The sequence below is a fragment of the Pelophylax lessonae genome, assembly GCF_965119305.1.
Source record: "Pelophylax lessonae genome assembly, chromosome: 1".
Classification (NCBI taxonomy): domain Eukaryota; kingdom Metazoa; phylum Chordata; class Amphibia; order Anura; family Ranidae; genus Pelophylax; species Pelophylax lessonae.
In genome coordinates this window covers 718,048,625-718,068,775 of record NC_138768.1, presented here as the reverse complement: position 1 = coordinate 718,068,775, position 20,151 = coordinate 718,048,625, and the positions used below count along the sequence as shown (strand labels likewise).

At 44.2% G+C, this 20,151-nt stretch overlaps 1 protein-coding gene across 1 annotated transcript in view; it reads left to right on the top strand.

Annotated features, from left to right (window-relative positions):
* ACSL1 (acyl-CoA synthetase long chain family member 1) overlaps positions 1–20,151 on the top strand; it is a 175,456-nt gene that overhangs the window by 123,383 nt on the left and 31,922 nt on the right. The window contains exons 12-17 of the mRNA XM_082243635.1: positions 2,800–2,934; positions 3,016–3,150; positions 5,304–5,399; positions 14,587–14,659; positions 16,859–16,947; positions 17,031–17,147. Coding sequence (XP_082099761.1) covers positions 2,800–2,934; positions 3,016–3,150; positions 5,304–5,399; positions 14,587–14,659; positions 16,859–16,947; positions 17,031–17,147 — 645 coding nt within the window. The remainder of the gene's footprint in view (positions 1–2,799; positions 2,935–3,015; positions 3,151–5,303; positions 5,400–14,586; positions 14,660–16,858; positions 16,948–17,030; positions 17,148–20,151) is intronic.

Below are 20,151 nucleotides of genomic sequence, written 5' to 3'. Positions count from 1 at the left end.
GTAGGAGCTTACATCCAGCAGAGCACTGAACAATACCACCAGTGACACTCCTACAACTCGCACATTAGTTTAATTATTTTATGGGTGCATAGATGCCAAAATGCCAGTATTGACAAAAATCTTAGTTTTTATGAACAGGTACCCCATTAGGTTCTTGCATAGCAGCAGGACGAGAGGACAGGTGCAAGTGTCAGCATTGATACATCTAGGAAGTGGTCAGATTCTTACTAATATTACACCAGGATACAACATGGAGAAAAAGTGAGGAAACATGCAAGTGCTTATTACCCCCCCCCCTTTTTTTTTTTCCAAGGTTTCCAGTTCTCAAGTGAGGTCAGGTGATGGGGTCACTTTAAATCCTTCACTTTTCCCCTCTGGGCAATATCCCCTTACTTCCTGTCCAAGTCTGAAAACAAAGTGAGGAGAAATCTCCTCCACAGCATAAAAATCTTAAGAGGCTTTACGTCTTCCTAACTCTATCCAAAACTAAAAAAAAAAAAAAAAAAAAACGCCAAAAAGACTTAAGGCCCGTACACACGTACCGATGGTCGGCTTACAAATGTTCCTCTTTTCTCCCCGGGATGTCGGTGTCTGCTGAAAAGTGCAAAGACAGCACAAGGACAGCACAAGAATTTTGTCCGCCGACTGCAGAAGTGATGTCATGTAATGGTTAACTTTCCCTGTGTTTTCTATTTTCTGAGCATGCCCAGTCTTGCAAATCTGCGGTCTGTCGGCCGAATTGTGTACTGACAGGCGAACAATCGTCCGTTCTGGTGTCGGCATACAAATATTTTCATGTTTGCACGAAAGACTTTTGTTCGCGGATTGTGCGCAGACATCTGTCGGAGGCACCATACTAACACGCGTACAATCGGCAGATCCTTCGTCCACCGACGTTTGTATGCCGACGATCGGTACGTGTGTACGGGCCTTTACTCAACTCTTTATTGTAACACCGTTATGCACAGCTGAGCTGAATTTTTTCTAAAATGGTAATAGCCAATAATTCCTAAAAAAGACAGCAGCCTAAACTAATGTCTGTGGCATATTAGTGTGACTTAGCTTAACACAGACTATGGTCTGTTTCTTTTCAGCTAAACACACAGGCTGGTTAGAAGTTTAGCATTCTTCTTCGCATTTTCTAAAAATGTATTTATTAAAAAAAAAAATCTGCATCAGTTACATAAACATTTTTATAAAAACCGAACCTGTATGGCAAGCATGCAAATGTGTAGAATGATGTGAGTCATGCTACTTTATAAATGCCAACATTATTCCCAGGCCTTATTAATGTTTAAACTGTATCTATTTTAAATAAATGATATTTGGTGATTTGTTCCCCACCTTTGATCCGACTTGTCTGGTTTCCTCCCATGTAACATAAGCTGTGTAAACACTGACTATTCTTGTTTGGATTAAATAATTAGACCAGATGAACTGTGGAGTCATTGTGTGAATAAACAAACTGGTTTCATTATGTTCTTAGCTCTGTCCCTGTTTTATCACAGACACCCCCAGTTCTGTAATTGATTTCCAGTGCATAAAGGGGACCATGTAGCATACAATGTTTGTCTTTTAGATAAAGGATGGTGATGCGTCATTCTTTTTGTTTATATTTTAAGACATGTAAACATCATAATCCTTTAAAAGTTGAACATGTTCTCCTTTTAGAGCCGGTTCACACTACCACAACCAGAAAGTCGCCCCATGACTTGAAGAGACTTGTTTAGAGACTTGGAAGAGACTTGTGCACTACTTTGAAGAGACAGGCGACTTTGTCTGTGGGGAATGCCTGGCTAATCTCTTTCTTCTTCCTGGAAAGTCTGATAACAAGTCGCTTCAATTTAGATAAGGAGGCGACTCCCATTGAAGTATATGGGACAGTCGGATCACAGGTCACCTCAAAGTAGTACAGGACCCTTTTCTGAAGTCGGAGCGACTTCAGTAGTGCCAATTAAGACGGCACTGATTGATTAACATTGCTTTTGTTATGTCAAGCGACCTGGGGCAACACAAGTCGCCTCACAAGTCGTGTTAGTGTGAATGGGCTCTTAAAATGAGCATATAATTTTCTGTAATATACTATTGGTTAGTAAACTAAATATAAATTACTATAAATGAAAATCTTATATTTATCACTTGTAGATGGCAGGTGGCGCACTCAAATCTACTTTGTACCTCTTACCAAGCTGACTTAAGCCGGACGTACATGGTTTAAATCTTTAAACCGGTAATGGGCAGGCTGAATGTACCAAGTTGATCGATCATCTTGGGTACAGCCAGCCTGCCGGATTCTCTTGCGATTATTGCTATCTTCTCCTGGCGGGGATGGCTGCCCCCCCCCCCCCCTCCATCCCGTCAGTAGAAGACAATTTGCGGATTCCGTGGCTGCAGGAAAGAGATTTGCACTGTGTATGGCCAGCCTTACTGCTGTGCTTTTATCAGCCAGCATTGTGAATAGAACAGGTTAGCAGGAGACCAAGTTATGCATACAGGTATAACAAAATGGCCACCACTCCCTCCCTCGTTTCTAGTACATACAGACCCTTATGGAAGAAGTTAAAAACTGAACAGGTAGCGCAGGTCTTTCTTATTACAAACCACAGTATGCTCCTTAAACAGAGATTTGTGGAAAAACCCTCTTAAGTCTTTTAGAAAAAAATGAATCTAACATTTAATATAACTATTAAAATTAGATGAACTGGCTTGAGCAAACTTTAAATGAACCCTTTTTACCAAATGTAAATCAAGTGTCTATAAATGTAAAAATCTTTTGTTTAAATTCTTGCTATGTTTCAGTGTGTAGTTCTCTGCCATGGGGCTCGAATAGGCTTTTTCCAGGGAGACATCAGACTGTTAATGGATGACTTGAAAGTTCTGCAGCCCACCATTTTTCCAGTGGTGCCCCGTTTGTTGAACAGGATGTTTGATCGGGTAAGACGCCTGGCAGTGCTTACACAGGAGTGTAAATCCTTCTGTTCCTGATGTGATTATAACTGATCTTTCTGTCTTCAGATATTTGGGCAGGCAAATACTTCACTGAAGCGCTGGCTGCTAGACTTTGCTTCAAAGCGAAAAGAGGCTGAGCTTCGCAGCGGAATTATCCGAAAGGATAGCCTGTGGGACAAGCTCATATTTCAGAAAGTTCAGGTATTGGATAAAATTCAAAACAAGATATGTTCGCCATTTACAAATCTAATCACCTATATAACAACTCCAGATTGTGGGAGGGAAGGGCGGGAATGAATGTCAATTGGGTGTTGTGCATGCACACATGCTGACAAGTGAAGAGTGTGCGTAAAGGGATTTGGCTTCACTGCAGTAAATGTCAGGTCCCTATCCTTGTCTGTTCTGTGTGACAGGGCTGTGTAAATTTCAAGATAGGATGAGCAGACATCATTTTGCAGATAAAATGGCTTCTTTCTATGCATTTCAACTGTTTAAGTTTTTTTTTTTTTTTTTTTTTTTTTTTTATAAATTCTTTTTATTGAAATTTTATAAAACATAACAAAAACAGAGCTTATAGGGCATACCCAAGCTCGATGCAGCAATAACAAAACAAAGGGGAGGGGGGGGGGAGAGAAACAAACAAAAAAAACACAAAACATTGAAAACAACCCCATGCATCGGTGCGCTCAAGTGCTCAAGTCATACAGGTAGATCGGCACATTGGATATGATAAGGATTAGGTCAGCATTCAGGGCTATAATGTAAGAAGAAATAAACAGCCTAGTCATTCAGGATGCGGATGTTGGAGTGAATTACCATTATACAGATCCTACTAAATATATCTTAGAACAGCACATCTAACTAAGAGAGCAGACATTTTCTTTTCATCTACATTGTTTGCATTTGTGGAGGAGGCTTCCAGCCATATATTCCACACTTTATGGAATTTCTTAGCACAACCTCTAGATAAATAAGTGGCTTTGTAGAGTGGAAGGGCCGAGTTGACTAAGTTCTTCCAGCAGTTTAATGTTGGCGCCATGGACGCCTTCCAGTGGAGGACAATAGCCTTCCGTGCATAATATAGGAGCAGGCCCAGGAGTGTTTTTACCGCACGGCTAGAAGCCAAGGCGTCCACAAGCCCCAACAAACCTATTTCAACCGTTAAAGGTACCTGGATGGTTGTAACCTCTAATAGAAATGTTGTGACCTCAGACCAGAACATCACAATCCTAGGGCACCTCCAAAAAATATGTATAAAGTTAGCTGATGGAGAAGCACATTTCCAACAGGAGTCCAGTACGGAGGGAAATATTTTATGTAGGCGGGCAGGGGTAAAATACTATGTAGGATCTTAAATTGGATCAATCTATCCCTGGAGGAAACCAGGCAGGCAAGAGGATAACCCCAGACATCCTCCCAATCCTCCCCGTCCAGAGATGGGAAGTCATCCATTCACTTGTTCCTGAGGGATTCCAGGCCCACTGTAGACTGGACAAAAGGTGTTTGTTAATATTCGATAAAGGCTTAACCAGAGATGCATCCCTGAGCAAGTCCTCAAGGGACGACGTTTAGAAAGCCACCTGGGACCCCTCGAATTGCGATGCAAAGGCTTGGCTGAGCTGTAGAAATCTAAATAGAAATTTGTTAGGAATGTCATACAATTCTTTCAACTCCTCAAACGTCCGTAACCGGTCCCCAGTGCATATCTGCTCCAAATATTTAAAGCCCCTGGATGGCCAAACACTGGGATCAGGTACTGACATGAACTCTCGGAGGTTAGGATTAAACCAAAGAAGGTGATGTGGCGAGACATGACCTGGGTGAGCCGGATGCAGAGAGCCAGCAGCAGACCACGCCTCCATTATGGGAAAAGGTGCAGCTGACCCCCGATAAAGAAGGTTCCTCAATGCCTCATAGGAACCAAGGCAAGCCGCATCCAGGACAACTGTTTAGTTATTTGCCTGGCATTGAGTTGTTCAGTATGGCTGGGGTCAGAAGGCCCATTTCACATACCCATAGTTGCTGTTCTGTATTTTCTCTAAATAAAAAAAAAAAAAACCCTAACAAGAAAAATATTAAATGACAGAGCTCAGTTCTCTCCCCCACCCCATCAGGCTACCACACCTTGCTGTGTGTGTGTGTGTATATATATATATATACAAACACACTGAAGGGAGAGGCATGTTTTTCTTTTTTTTTTTCCAAGGTGTAGCCTTTCTAATGTTAAAATTCTACATTTGTGTATTTTGATATAATATAGCTATGACTATAAAAATGTAGTAATTTTTGACTACTGCAGTACATTTTGTGTAGTTTTCTTAAATACGTAAACTAATTATTTTCTTCATGTGTAGAATAGTCTTGGTGGAAACGTACGACTTATGATTACTGGAGCCGCCCCTGTTTCTCCTACTGTATTAACGTTCTTGCGAGCAGCGCTCGGTTGCCAGGTTGGTACAGTTTTTTTTTTTTTTTTTTTTAATATTTTGGAATGAAGTAAAAAAATGTTATGCTTGTTCAGCTTTGTTTTAAGTGCCTAGTAATTTAAAAGATATACTTCAAGCTAGCATATATATATGGGCTGATTCTCACTGTGCGTGTGTTTTGAGTATCTGCTGCTACTCTAATTATTTATGCCTGTATATTTAACACTTTTCAGCTAGCAGGAGCCAGCCCTTTAAAAGTTCATAACACTGGAGGGGTTACATGGGCTTCCCATTCGTATGATTGGCTGTCACATTGACCATTTGAGTATGAGCCCATCTCACTGGCTCCTAATTGTAAACAGTGACTGACAGCTGTCAGTAACAGCAGGATCACTGTGCTAGAGGAACAAATTGAGCAAGCTCCCAGCACAAACAAGGGATACTGGCTGTATGCATATATATGGCCGCTTCTGTTCAAAGCCCACTGCTGTGCTGCCACATGTGAGGTGTGTCCAGAAAGAAATGAGAATGATCTTTTAAAAAATTATTTCTCTCTTCTGCATACATATGTTGTAGCACCTAAAACTTCTAAGTTTGGTTCTGCCTTGTCATTTTAACTACAGCTTACTGGTTACCTGTTCAACCTATTCCCTCATTCTGGCTGACTGTAGCCATGTTTCTCCTGTTTGGTTGATACCCGTGAGGTTCCTCTCATCCCCCCCCCCCTGCCCCTTCCCACACGGTACGGTAAACTTGGGTACTGTTCCCTTTTAGTATAACAATTGATTGGTTGCGCCTCCCTGTCTAGGCACAGTGTGCTCCCTTTATGTGGTGCCGGTGGGTTGGCAGTGCCAATCGCCACTCTCTCGTGACCACCCATCTTACCGCCCCTTGTCTACCAACCCTCACGATTTACTGTAGTTACAGTTGTCGGTTATGCTATGTTACCAAGTTTTGTTTACACTACTTCGCGTTATTCTGTATGTCAAACATTGTTACTCACTTGCATTATTCAATAAAAAATACTTGAAACAGAAAAAAATAAATTATTTCTTGATCGTTTATTGACGGACGCAGTCTCTGATGCATATCAGTAGGGTTATACTGCCCCCTACAGGAGTAGGACACTAGGCATAAAAAAAGTTCTGGCTACGCCTATGGGCAGTCCCAGGGGGTAATACCCTCTCTCTTCCTGCATAGGATATCACTTTTAATCTGCCTAGTTAGGAGTAAGGACCTAGTTCCTTGCTGGGATCTCTGGTCCTGGCAAAGTTTTTTTCTTTCTCGCTTTTTCTCCAGATTTTTTTCCTGTGAGTTCTACAAGCAACTGTGCTGGATCTGGGCGATGGGCTGGATGTATAGATCCAGTGGTCACCCCAGATGGCCAGCGAGCACGCGCAGGCCTTAGCTCCACGCTGGGTCGGACGTGACATAGTCCCAGTTGACGAGGACTGGCCCCGCAAGTTAAGCGTCTCGCCAGGTCCATACGGCCGGGTCTAGGCCCGAGTTGCAGTATTCCTGTTTGCCCGATAGCCCCCCCCCCAGTTTGGCGGAGAGGGGTTCTGTCAGGAGATGGCGCTCTCCTGTTCCAGTATGGTGGATTTTGGGGTGGACGCGGGCCCCTCCCTGGGACAGTCAGACCTTCACATTCCCGGGTTCCCCTCTATCCTGTCTCACACGTACCCCCTCTTCTACCTCCCCCCCCCTCCTCACACTGGGGGCTATTGGGCCTACTCCTAGGGGCTGGAACCACGCTCTGGGCCGGATGTGGGGGGGGGGGGGTGTCGTCCCTTCCTGTTCCTCCAGGGCCTACCTGCCAATCAATCCCATTTTGGAATCTGGGTGGTCCTCAGAAGGGTCCTCAGCTGCTCTGCAGGCTGCCATTTTCTTTTAGCCTCATGTGCTGAGGAGATCGGCGGCCATCTTGGTACACCCAGCACGGCCGTTTTACAGTGGTTCTCTCTATGGGAATCAGAATGGGAGTTCCTGGAGGCGGTTTTTTGTGGGTGGAGCCCCTGCCTATACCCTGGGCTGTTTCTCAGATCCTACCTTTTTTGGATCGAGCTGCTGCTGACACGTGCTGGGCAGACATTCTGGGCCTCCTGCTGCATCTGGGTACAGTGAGTCTGGGGGTCTCTTTCTCTCTGCTGGGGGTCTCCAGCGCGCTTGCCTAACCTCCAGGGGGCGCTGTGGGACTTTTTGGTTAAAAAAAAAAACACCTTTTTTGTGTCGCACTTTTCAGCCTTTGCTGATGGGTTCCCCTGGTGCAACATGAACCCTACAGATCTTGTGTCCCCACCAGACCCCCTTTGGGAGGCCGCAGGGCCCTCTGGACCCCAGCTGTCTACAGATGCAATTTCCGCAGTCCTAGAGGCGTTTTTGTCCCGGGTAGAGGTAGCCTTTCAAGGGCGAGGTGCTAAGAAACGCCCTCTGCCTACCCCTGCCTCATCTGAGATCTCAGGTTCTGAGTCTGATTCAGCCACCGCAGACATGGATCTCCCTGCCGGGTCCTCTACCTCGCGCCCGGTCTCCTCTGATAGTGAGAATGGCCTTTCTACCTCCACTGCCGCGCAAGATAAGGTGCTGGTGGACGCACTAGTTTCTGGGAGACCCTAAAAATGGAGGACGCAACTGAGGCTCAGGTTAGGTTTGGCACTAACAAGCCATCCAGAGCGGCGAAGGATTTTCCCTTATCCGCGTATTTTGATGGCATGCTAAAAAAAGAATGGGACCGCCCAAAGCGTTCCCCTAGGGTGCCTAAGCGGATTGCTAGACGCTACCCTTTTGAGGAGTCCCTGATAAAGAAGTGGACTGTGCCACCTACGGATGACCCTCCAGTCTCCAACCTGAATAAAGCTACCGTGATTCCAGTGGAGGATCCCCTGTCCTTTTAAGGATCTGGAGGATAGGAAGGCGTAGTCTGTGGCCCGCAATATGTATTCCCGGTGTTTACGGTTGCCCTTGTCATGCAAACATTGATTGAATGGGCTAAGTTACTACGCCGTGACTTGGAAGTAAAACGTTTCTCTCCTGCCTTTGAGGAGCTGTTGGACCAGCTGGTGCAGGGGCTGCAATTTGTTTGCGATGCCGCGCTGGACACTGCTCCCATATTGAGCCGGCTGTCGGTTTCAGCAGTGGTCCTCCGGCGTATACTTTGGCTAAAGTGCTGGTCTGCGGATCAGACTTCAAAGAAGGCCTTGACTGATCTGCCTTTTCAAGGAGATCACCTGTTTGGAGCTACCCTGGATGACATCATTAAGGGTCTCACGGGGCTAACAAGGGAAAGGACCCTCGTTGCAGACGGGGTCCCTCCTTTTCAGCACACAAATTTTTCGTCCTTCGGGGTCAGTTGATAAGGCAAAGCCCTTCAAGGCTCCCTCGGGCGGTTCCAAGCCACCCTGGTCTGGCAAACAAGTCTGGTTTCTCTAGACCTGCAGACAAGACCACCTCTGCCTGAACGTGCACCCTCACCCGTATCTGGGGTGGGGGGACATCTTTGCTGGTTTCTGGACCTGTGGCTTTCCCGGATACAAGACAAATGGGATCATCGTACGTGGAAGTCATATATTGCGTGGTGTGAGTCTCTTGGGGCTCCCCCTTGCTCTTACTCGGTGGCTCGGATCTTGGCTTTCCTTCAACAGGGAGTTGATCAAAAGTTGGCCTTGAGTACTATCAAGGGTCAGATTTTGGGCTTGGCAGTTTTCTTCCAAAGGCCATTGGTCACCCATTCCCTGGTGCGTAACTTCAGGGGGTGCGACACCTGGTACCTCCGGTGCGACCTCCGTTGCAACCTTGGGACCTTAATTTGGTGCTGTCTGTTCTTCAGAAACCTCCTTTTGAAAATATTCGGGAGATTACCCTGCTTACCTTATCCCAGAAGGTGGCCTTCTTGGTGGCTATCACTTCTAAGGGCAGGGTGTCGGAACTGGCAGCTTTGTCCTGTCCTCCCTACCTGGTTGTTCACTGGGATAAAGTGGTATTTCGGTCCGGATCCATCCTTCCTTCCGAAGGTGGTTTCCAGTTTTCACTTAAATGACGACATAATGTTACCTTCTTTGTGTCCTAAACCAAAAAATCCTAAGGAATTCGCACTACATACTCTGGATGTGGTTCGGGCAATCAGGGTGTACTTGGCGACTACGGAGTCTTTTCGAAAGTCAGATTCGCTCTTTGTACTCACCGATGGTCCAAAGAAAGGGCTGGCTGCGTCTGATGTGACTTTTTCCAGATGGATCAGACAGACAGTTGTGCAGGCTTATTCAATTAAGGGTCATGTTCCACCTTTCCCTGTTAAGGCACATTCTACTCGGGCGCTTAGTGCTTCCTGGGTTTTTCAGCATCAGGCATCTGTGCTTCAGTTTTGCAAGGCGGCCACCTGGTTGTCTGTTCACACCGTTACCAAATTTTATAAGGTGAATGTGCTGGCATCTGCAGATTCCTCTTTTGCAGGCTGCTGTTTAGGGGGCTTTTTGGCCTTCCTTGAGGGTGTTTACTGTTTGTTTTAGGTGGGCCTCATCTTGTTCTGATGAGTTCCGTGTTGCCTGTTTGGCTACGTTTAGCCTTGGGACTTGTGTTTTCTGCTGTTCCCACCCCTCATTTAATGGCACTGCTTTGGGACGTCCCTACTGATATGCATCAGAGACTGCATCCATCAATGAACGATGGAGAAACCTGGATTTTTGACTTACCGTAAAATCCTTTTCTCTTAAGTTTGAGGGGCGCAGTACCTGCCCCTTTATTTTGAGTTGGGTTGGTATTATTTCTCTGACTGCTTGATACAAAACTGACATCCTATGCAGGAAGAGAGGGTATACCCCCTGGGACTGCCCATAGGTGTTGCCAGAACTTTTTTTCTGCCTAGTGTCCTACTCCTGTAGGTGGCAGTATAACCCTACTGATATGCATCAGAGACTGCGTCCGTCAATGAACTTAAGAGAAAAGGATTTTACGGTAAGTCAGAAATCCAGTTTTTATTGAAAATTTTTACAATTTCACATTTCTCTTTGTTCATTGACAGACACAGCACCTGATCTTCATAACCATTGGGTTATACTGCTCCCTACAGGATAGGGACACTAGGCAGAAAAATAATCTGGTTACGCCTATGGGCAGTCCCAGGGGGGTATACGCCGTCTCCCTGCTATAGGTACCCAGTTTAGTTACAAGCAGTGTCAGAAGAATTACAACTCCTCTGAGGGGTGGGTGCTGTGTCCATCAATAAACATCAGGAAATCAAATTCTAGGAAGATCTACCATTGTACGTGGAAGACTTACATTGCGTGGTGTGAGTCTCATGAGGTTCATTCTCGCTCCTTCTGGGTGGCTCACATCTTGACCTTCCTTCAACGTGGGGTTGAACAGAAATTGGCCTTGAGTACCATCAAGGGCCAGGTGTCTGCTTTGGCTGTCTTCTTCCTATGACCCTTGGCCACACACTCCCTAGTGTGTACCTTTCTTCAGGGTGTCTGACATTTGTGTGGTCTCCGTCTCTGCCTTGGGACCTCAATTTGGTGCTTTCGGTCCTCCAGAAGCCTCCCTTTGAGAGTCTTCGGGAGCTTACCTTGCTTACACTGTCTCAGAAGGTGGCTTTTTTGATGGCTATTACCTCTCTGCGCAGGGTGTCAGAACTGGCAGCGCTATCCTGTCGTTAACTTTACCTGGTGATTCACAGGGTTAAGGTGGTTCTTCGCCCCCCGTTGTTCCTCCCAAAGGTTGTCTCTGGTTTTCATTTGAATGAAGACATTGTGTTGCCTTCCCTGTGTCCCAGTCCTACCCACCAGAAGGAAATTGCCTTGCATGCCTTGAATGTGGTCTGGGCAATTAGGGTGTACCTGACAGCTACGGAGTCTTTCAGGAAGTCAGACTCCCTTTTTGTGCTCACAGGTGGGGCTCAGAAAGGGTTGTTCGCTTCCTCTGTGACCATTTCCAGATGGATCGGACAGACGGTGATTCAGGCCTATTCCATCAAGGGTGAGGTTCATCCTTTCCCTGTTAAGGCGCACTCTACTCGGGCGATTTGTGCCTCCTGGGTCTTCCGACATCAGGCGTCCGTGATGTAGGTTTGCAAGGCGGCCACCAGGTCCGTCGGTGCGCACTTTCACAAAGTTTTATAAAGTGGATGTGTTGACATCTGCGGATGCTTCTTTTAGCCACTAGGTTTTTCAGGCTGCTCTTTAGAGGACCTGATCCTTTTCTAGGGTGTGTTTTTTTTTTTTTTTTTCCTTTTTCTTCAGGTGGGCTCCAGTTGTTATGGTTGAGCTCCTGTTGCCTGGTTGGCTATTGTTTTGCCTTTGGGAGGTTTTTTGCTGTCCCACCCCTCATGTTTAACTCTGATTTGGGACGTCCAAATAGTTATGAAGATCAGGAGCTGTGTCCATCGAAAGGGTAAATGGGATGTTTGACTAACTGAAAAATCTATTTCTCTGATGTTCATTGACGGACACAGCACCTGGCCCTCTGTGGAGTTGTACTACTTCTGACACTGTTTATTACTAAACTGAGTGCCTATAGCAGAGAGGGAGTATACTGCCCTGGGATTACCCATAGGCGTAGCCAGATTCTTTTTCTGTCTAGTGTCCTACTCCTGTAGGGGGCAGTATAACCCAATGGTTATGAAGATCAGGAGCGGTGTCCGTCAATGAACAGCAGAGAAATGGATTTTACAAGGTAAGTCAAAAAATAGAATTTTTGTAAGAACTTACCGTAACATTAGTCCTCTGATAGATGCAGCCACATCATAGTTTCCTCACAAATGGGTAATGCGCCACCTACAGGAGTAAACTGGGCAGTGAAACTATTTAGAAAAACTTTTCACAAGACACACCCTTAGGGGCTGTCTCCTGAGACATTACCCCAGACACATCCAGCTTACTAATCAGTTTCGTAGCAAGCAGTGAAGGAAAAGGACAACCAACCCCAAAAAAGAGGGGCGGGGGGCTGCGTCTGTCAGAGGACTCGGAAAATAATTTTACAGTAAGTTCTTACAAAAATTCTATTTTCTCTTACGTCCTCTGACAGACGTAGTCACTTCATAGTTTCCTCACAAATGAGATGTCCCAAAGCAGTGTAGACATGAGGGGTGGGAAGAAACGCAACCAACTAAATGGTAACGATTCATCAAGGCTAGAAAAAAAACCTAGCCAACAGGGAAACATAAGCTCAACCAACAGGAGCTAACCCCAAAATGAAAATTCACCCCAAGAAGAGAAAACAAAATCTCTTCAGCAAAAATCAGCCTGCAAAACCTTGTGGCCAAAGGAAGCATCCGAGGATGCCATTAAGTCAATCTTGTAGAATTTCGTAAAAGGGTGTACGGATGACCTGGTCGCCGCCTTACACACCTGAGCCACAGAAGCCTGATGGCAGAAAGCCCAAGAGGCACTCATGGCTTTAGAATGTGCCCTCACAGGGAAAGGAGGAACCTTACCCTTTAGTGAATAGGCCTGAACAACCGTCTGTCTAATCCATTTAGAAATGGTTGCAGCGGACGCAGCCGAACCCTTACGAGGTCCCTCAGGAAGGACAAACAGGGAATCAGACGTCCGAAAAGATTCCGTGGCTGACAGGTAAACCCTGATCACCCGGACCACATCCAGTGAATGCAGAGCAAATTCCTTGGGATGCTTGGGCTTCGCACAAAGCGAAGGCAACACAATATCTTCATTGAGGTGGAAAGCAGACACCACTTTAGGGAGAAAAGATTGGTTGGGTCGCAAAACAACCTTATCCCTATGAACGACCATCCGTCGGGGCACAGTCGTGACGAGGCCTGGGCGGACCATAACCTGCGCACGCTCGTTGGCCAGGCTGGGAGACCATAAGGATCTAGATTATCCAGTGTGAAACCTTAGCCCGGCTGTCGCTTGTAGTTCACCAGGGGGATCCCCCTAACACTAGCTAGCGATTAGTGAGTAAAGAAAAATAAACAGAAACATTTCTCAAAGAAAATAAAAAACAGGCCGGAGTCCCAGCAGGGAAACCTAGGTCCTACTCCTAACACTAGGCAGCAAGAAACTGATTAGTAAGCTGGATGTGTCTGGGGTAATGTCTGAGGGGACAGCCCCTAAGGGTGTTTCTAGTGAAAAGTTTTTCGAAATAGTTTCACTGCCTAGTCTACTCCATTCATAGCATCCCTGGAAGTGGAATGGCGTTTATCCACACTGCTAAATGTTATCCACACTACCAAAATGGCGTCCTTTCTCATTTTTAAATCCTGAGTCATGATTTCATGAACAATTGACTTGGTAATTCCTGTTTCCTCTGCAATCATTCTGATAGTGAGCCATTGGTCAAAAACGGAACAGTGTGTGGATGTAGTGAGGTCTGTTCTCAACCCTGACTGATGGCTCACTATCGGAATAATTGCAGAGGAAATGGAAATTTCCAAGTCAATTGTTCATGAATCTTGACTCGGTATTTGAACATTAGAAAGGAAAAACTTTGGTAGTGTGGATAATGTCCAAAGAGCCACTACGCAGGCTCTAAACACCATCCCACTTGAAGACTTCTATTCCTATTCGGATCAGTGGGCCCATAGGGGATTAAAAGCTCTTCTTTTGCTGGCTGTAGCTCCACCCCATTACGAAGTTAAAATTGTGTGCTTTCTCTGGGGGGGAGCTACAGTAAGTACTGAGCCCAGCCCCCTTCTAAACTAACTTTTCTTTTACTACCTGATGGTGCTAATCTTTCATTCATAACCATAAAAAGATCACTCGGCTTTGCAGCTCTGTGATCGATCTGCTGGTGCTTGTACACATATGTTTGATGTGTGATCAGTGCTGTCAGGACCAGTGTCATGTGTGGCCCAGCTTGCAGCAGACTGTTCATTCAGGAAATATCCTTTAGCACTGCAGGGCTGTGTAATCCATCGGCCAGGGTTTTGTTTTGTATGTTTACAAGCATCAGCAAATAGATGTACAGCTCTCCAGGCTGTGTGTTATTTTGTGAATGGCAGGGCAGGTCTCCAGAGGGGACCCTGCTGCCAGAAATCAACACCGTCACTCACAAATTTATCTTCCTTGAAGCATTTGCCATGAGCAGAGAAAAACTGTCTGACCAAACTGCTTGGCAACGGCTAGACTGATCAGAACCTCATCATGTGCTATGTGCACGTGGTTCCTCAAAGGATTAAATGATTTTTAAAAAGTCTGAGACTGCTTTTATGATTTGACCATTGTAATGCTTTGGTCTTTGTGTGTTTTTTCCTATCCAGTTCTATGAAGGTTATGGACAGACTGAATGTACTGCTGGCTGTTCACTTACTATTCCTGGAGACTGGTCAGCAGGTGAATACACTTTTTTTCTTTGAGAAATACAGTCATCTAGTATAATTTGGTATTTTAAAAATTGACTCCTTTCTGAATGGCTGTCAGCAACTAGATAAAATAAGTGATAGCAATTGTTCAGTTTTCTAGAGTTTAGTATTCTAACTGTAACAAATGATGTTCATTTCATACCCTTTATGGGAAAGTACAATTCTGGTAACAAAAGGCAGGACAGAATGTATGCTTTCTTTTCAAGGATACTAAATTGGGGGCTACAATCAAAGTGTAAGAATAAGTAAATTCTAGGAGAGACTTTTAAAAAGGAAATACACAGATGGGAACATTTCCACACAAACCATTATTTTTCATTGTTGTAACTATACTCGAAGGTTAGAATGAGGATATTTCATTGGCTGAATTGCACACCGAAACTGCTTTGTATTTTGCAGTAATAAATTAGGTGATTGAAGAGGTTTAATTTATTTATTTTAATAAAAATAACAAACATGTTATACTTTCCTGCTCTGTGCCCCGATCCTCCTCTTCTGGGGTGCCCCGCTGGCGCTCCTTCCCTTTCAAGTGCCCTATGGAGACCGGCTTTCAATGGGGGCACCCGTGCGGGTGTGCTCACGAGTCCCTTGTCACTGGATTTGATTGACAGTAGCGGGAGCCAATGGCTCCTGCTGCTATCAGTCTATCCAATGAGGACAGAGACAGCGGCTGGAGCCACTGGGCTTGTGCACATCGCTGGAACAGATGGGCTCAGGTAATAAAAAAAGGGGGGGCTCTGGGGACAGCTGCAGCACAGAAGGTTTTTCACCCTAATGCATACAATGCATTAAGGTGAAAAACCTTGAGACTCTACAATCCCTTTTAAGCATTATGTACAGGGTTCGTACGGTCATGAAAAACCTGGAAAAGTCATGGAATTTTAAAATGGCAATTTCCAGGCCTGGAAAAGTTTTGGAAAATAATTTAACCCACAACGTTGTGGAAAAGTCATGGAAATTTGTTTCACAATCACTGTATATTCAAATATGCAGAAAAGAGAGAAAGGCGCCACTCAGTGTAGCAGATGTAAATAATTTTATTGACACACATTATAAACTTACATGGAGGTAAGCGTCTCTCTTCATAGCTCGGCGTCCTTCCGGGTCAGCAGTGTTTCTGTCTCTGAGGCTGGCCAGCAGCCGGGAGATGACACTAGGGGAGAACCGATCAGGACACCGAGCTATGAAGATAGACGCTTACCTCCATGTAAGTTTTTAATATGTGTCAATAAAATTATTTACATCTGCTACACTGAGTGGCACCTTTCTCTCTTTTCTGCCTGTTCGTGGGACTGTTGCTTCGGCCTAACAAAGAGCTGCCCTCGATGTAAGCGCCGCATTTGTGCATCTGTGCCATCCATACCAGTCCGGCTGCACCTTACCCATCATGACTGCTTGAACTGAAGTTTTATCCCCAAGCAGGAAAGCCCATCAAATCTTTTTCTTTCTTCAGTATATTCGAATATAGTTTATAATATTGGTTAAATTACAATAGTTACATAGAAACATTAGGTCATGAATATTTACTTGAAGTCATGGAATTTTATTGGTAAAAATGTGTACGAACCTTGTATGTAGTTTCATGTTATCTCAAGTAAAATATCATAATTCAGGAAATGAAGACATAACAGGGATAACCTTATGATGTGCATGCTGTTCTTTCTTATTTCAAACAGAAGGCTAGTGTGGACCAGCTTGCACTGATTAAAGAAATACGAACATGGAGTTCCTGACAAAGAACAAGCAGGCAGCGAATAGTCAGTGTTTTTCCCAGTGACTCAAAACAGCCAGACAACTAGAATTTTCGGAAGGATAGGTCAGCAATGGTAGTCTTCAGATTTTCCCAGAATAGATTCTCTTAGAGAGCTGTTCTGTCCGAATCGGAAGAATGGCTAAACAGAATTACTGATTTTTTTTTTTTTTTTTTTTTGTTAAATCGGCTCACGTTACTATTCCAGTTGTGTATTAAGCTGGGTTTTTTTTTTTTTAACATAAAATATAAGCGTTCCTATTTCTCCTTTTTAATATTTCAATAATTAAAAAGGTGTGTCCATCTGCACTAACCTCCAAAGTTATTCATAACTTTTATTTAAGCTGTTGTTTTAGTCCCTATCCAGCCTTAAATGTTACCTGTATACATATTGATTGTAAGCAATTTCTAACTTACCAGGTCATGTGGGTGCTCCTATGCCCTGCAACTATGTAAAGCTGGTGGATGTGGAAGACATGAATTATTTTGCATCCAAGGGAGAAGGCGAAGTGAGTGCAAAGCAGAGATATTTGTACTAGAACTCTTCTGAGAGGCAGACTGAAGTATTACAAATTTAATGTTTGACTTTCAGGTTTGTGTCAAAGGAGCAAATGTTTTTCAAGGATACTTGAAAGATGACGAAAAAACCGCGGAAGCTTTAGACAAGGATGGCTGGCTGCACACAGGAGATATTGGCAAATGGTTACCTGTAAGTACAGTGCCAGCCCAGAGGTTAATTAATGATAGTTACATAGGAGTGTTTTTTCTCAGTGTACAATTATGAACTAAAGATAGAGGTTAGAATTGAAATTTCCTATGTTCTTCAAATAGGGACTTTAAGATACTAATATGTGAAACAGAGGTAGCTATTTTGTCCAAGGTATGACTGTATGTTCCTGAACTTATCGAAGATTGTTTTATTCGCTCAGATAGAATGATAATCGCAGCACTAAACTTGAAAACTTTTTTTTTTTTTTTTTTTTTTAATCAAACGTATCTACCTCTTGTATTACACCTCTTTTTTGTATCACCTAAGCTAAAGAACTTTATTACCGGTATAGTTTTCTATATAAGCCTTTCTAAAAACACACCTAGATTAGTTTTCTATCTGCTGTTTGTTATGGAAATGTCTACAAGAGTAGTAGCATCACTGTTGTTTTTGAGGTCACTACTAACTTTTAGATAAGATTGCTGGCTTCTGCAGCCATGATCCTGGTACCATTTTTCAAAGCTGGCAAAAGACTTTCCTGTAAAAGTAAAGGTATAAACTCTTCCGTCCTGATGAATATATTACATTTTGAGAAATGTAATATTGCAAAACTGTTAACCAAATAACTTCTTCCAACAACCAGCTGATATAAATAAATATAAACCCCCAAAGTGACATACCAAAGTAATAATTACAGTGCGGATTCAGTAATCTAAATTATTCTTTGTGAAAATGTATGCACAATAAATCATTCCATAAATATTGTGATCAAATAAAGCCCTACAAACAATGCATGAAAATATTTTTAACAAAATTCATTTCAAATTAAATAAGTTCAAATAAAACAATACCACGCTGTAATAGCCAAATAGTTCCCATCACCAATATAATTCTGCCAAGTGTAGAAAAAATCTTCGTTTTAACGTGACCATCACCAATAATACAGGAAAACGCACGTTCCTGTGCAAGTGCGTGCCTATCTCACTACAAGATTAGGCAAACACAGCTTGTATTAATTCCAAAGATCTTCCAAACAGGTGCAGCCCACTTGCCGACCAGTCACATGCGTGGTACGTCACCCGTCTTCAAGTGGTTGTACCGGGATTATCCTGGTATCGATATTTGGAGTCAACTTCGGCTTTCCTATTGACGTCATATCTGCCTGTAAAACTTATGAGCCTCCAGCAATGCTACTTCCGCCCTTTCTGCCATTACAACCATAGCTACCAGATGCGTTCCACTCTGGAACGCACGTAGACTAAGAATACAGGGCCTCACTCCTCCTTCTGCTTAACTAGTTGCGTATGTGTACTCTACTTGCAATGCAGCTACCCTTAAGACTTCTACCAGGCTGGCCACTAAGTGCAGCTCCCTAAGTAAAAAAAAAAAAAAAAAAAGTATAAAAAATATTGCATCTATATGAGAGGTCCATGTTGACCTAAGAGGGGCCATTACCAACCTGGCCTACAGTGACAAAGGTGCATAGTGCACTTTGTGACTTCATGGCTCATACCTCCTAATTAAAGCAAAAAACACAACTATACATAAAACCACATCTCACAGGAGCAAACTTAGTAACATATATATACATTTGTGTGTATGTGTGTACAGTTATATCTCACAAAAGTGAGTACACCCCTCAAATTATTGTAAATGTTTTATTATCTTTTCATGTGACAACACTGAAGAAATTACACTTTGCTACAATGTAAAGTAGTGAGTGTACAGCTTGTATAACAGTGTAAATTTGCTGTCCCCTCAAAATAACTCAACACAGCCTTAATGTCTAAACCGCTGGCAACAAAAGTGAGTACACCCCTATGTGAAAATGTCCAAATTGGGCCCAATTAGCCATTTTCTCTCCCCGGTGTCCAGTGACTTGTTAGTGTTACAAGGTCTCAGGTGTGAATGGGGAGCAGGTGTGTTAAATTTGGTGTTATCGCTCTCACTCTCTACTGGTCACTGGAAGTTCAACATGGCACCTCATCCATAGGTTGCCTTTGGGAAATAGACGTATGAGTGCTGTCAGCATTGCTGCAGAGGTTGAAAGGGTGGGGGGGGGTCAGCCTGTCGGTGCTCAGACCATACGTCGCACCCTACATCAAATTGGTCTGCATGGCTGTCGTCCCAGAAGGAAGCCTCTTCTACAGAGGATGCACAAGAAAGCCCGCAAACAGTTTGCTGAAGACAAGCAAACTAAGGACATGGATTACTGAAACCATGTCCTGTGGTCTGATGAAACCAAGATAAATGCATTTGGTTCAGATGGTGTCAAGCGTGTCTGGTGGCAACCAGGTGAGGAGTACAAAGATACGTGTGTCTTGCCTACAGTCAAGCATGGTGGTGGGAGTGTCATGGTCTGGGGCAGCATGATTGCTGCCAGCACTGGGCAGCTACAGTTCATTGAGCGAACCATGAATGCCAACATGTACTGTGACATACTGAAGCAGAGCATGATCCCCTCTCTTCAGAGACTGGGCCGCAGGGCAGTATTCCGAAATAACCCAAACACACCTACAAGATGACCACCGCCTTGCTTAAGAAGCTGAGGGTAAAGGTGATGGACTGGTCAAGCATATCCCCAGACCTAAACCCTATTGAGAATCTGTGGGGCATCCTCAAACGGAAGGTGGAGCGGAGCGCAAGGTCTCGGAACATCCACCAGCTCCGTGATGGCGTCATGGAGGAGTGGAAGAGGACTCCAATGGCAACATGTGAAGCTCTGGTAGACTCCCAAGCCCAAGAGGGTTAAGGCAGTGCTGGAAAATAATGGTGGCCATGCAAAATATTGACACTTTGGGCCCAATTTGGACATTATTAACTTAGGGGTTTAATCACTTTTTCTGCCAGTGGTTTAGACATTAAGGCCATGTGTTGGAAAATGATTTTGTGCTTCTGGGACAGCGAATAGGGGAAATAGATATTTTAAATCTTCCCCGGGAGGTTCCAAGCATCCTTGGTCTGGTAAGCCTACAACTAGCTTCCCTGGACCAGCAGACAAGAC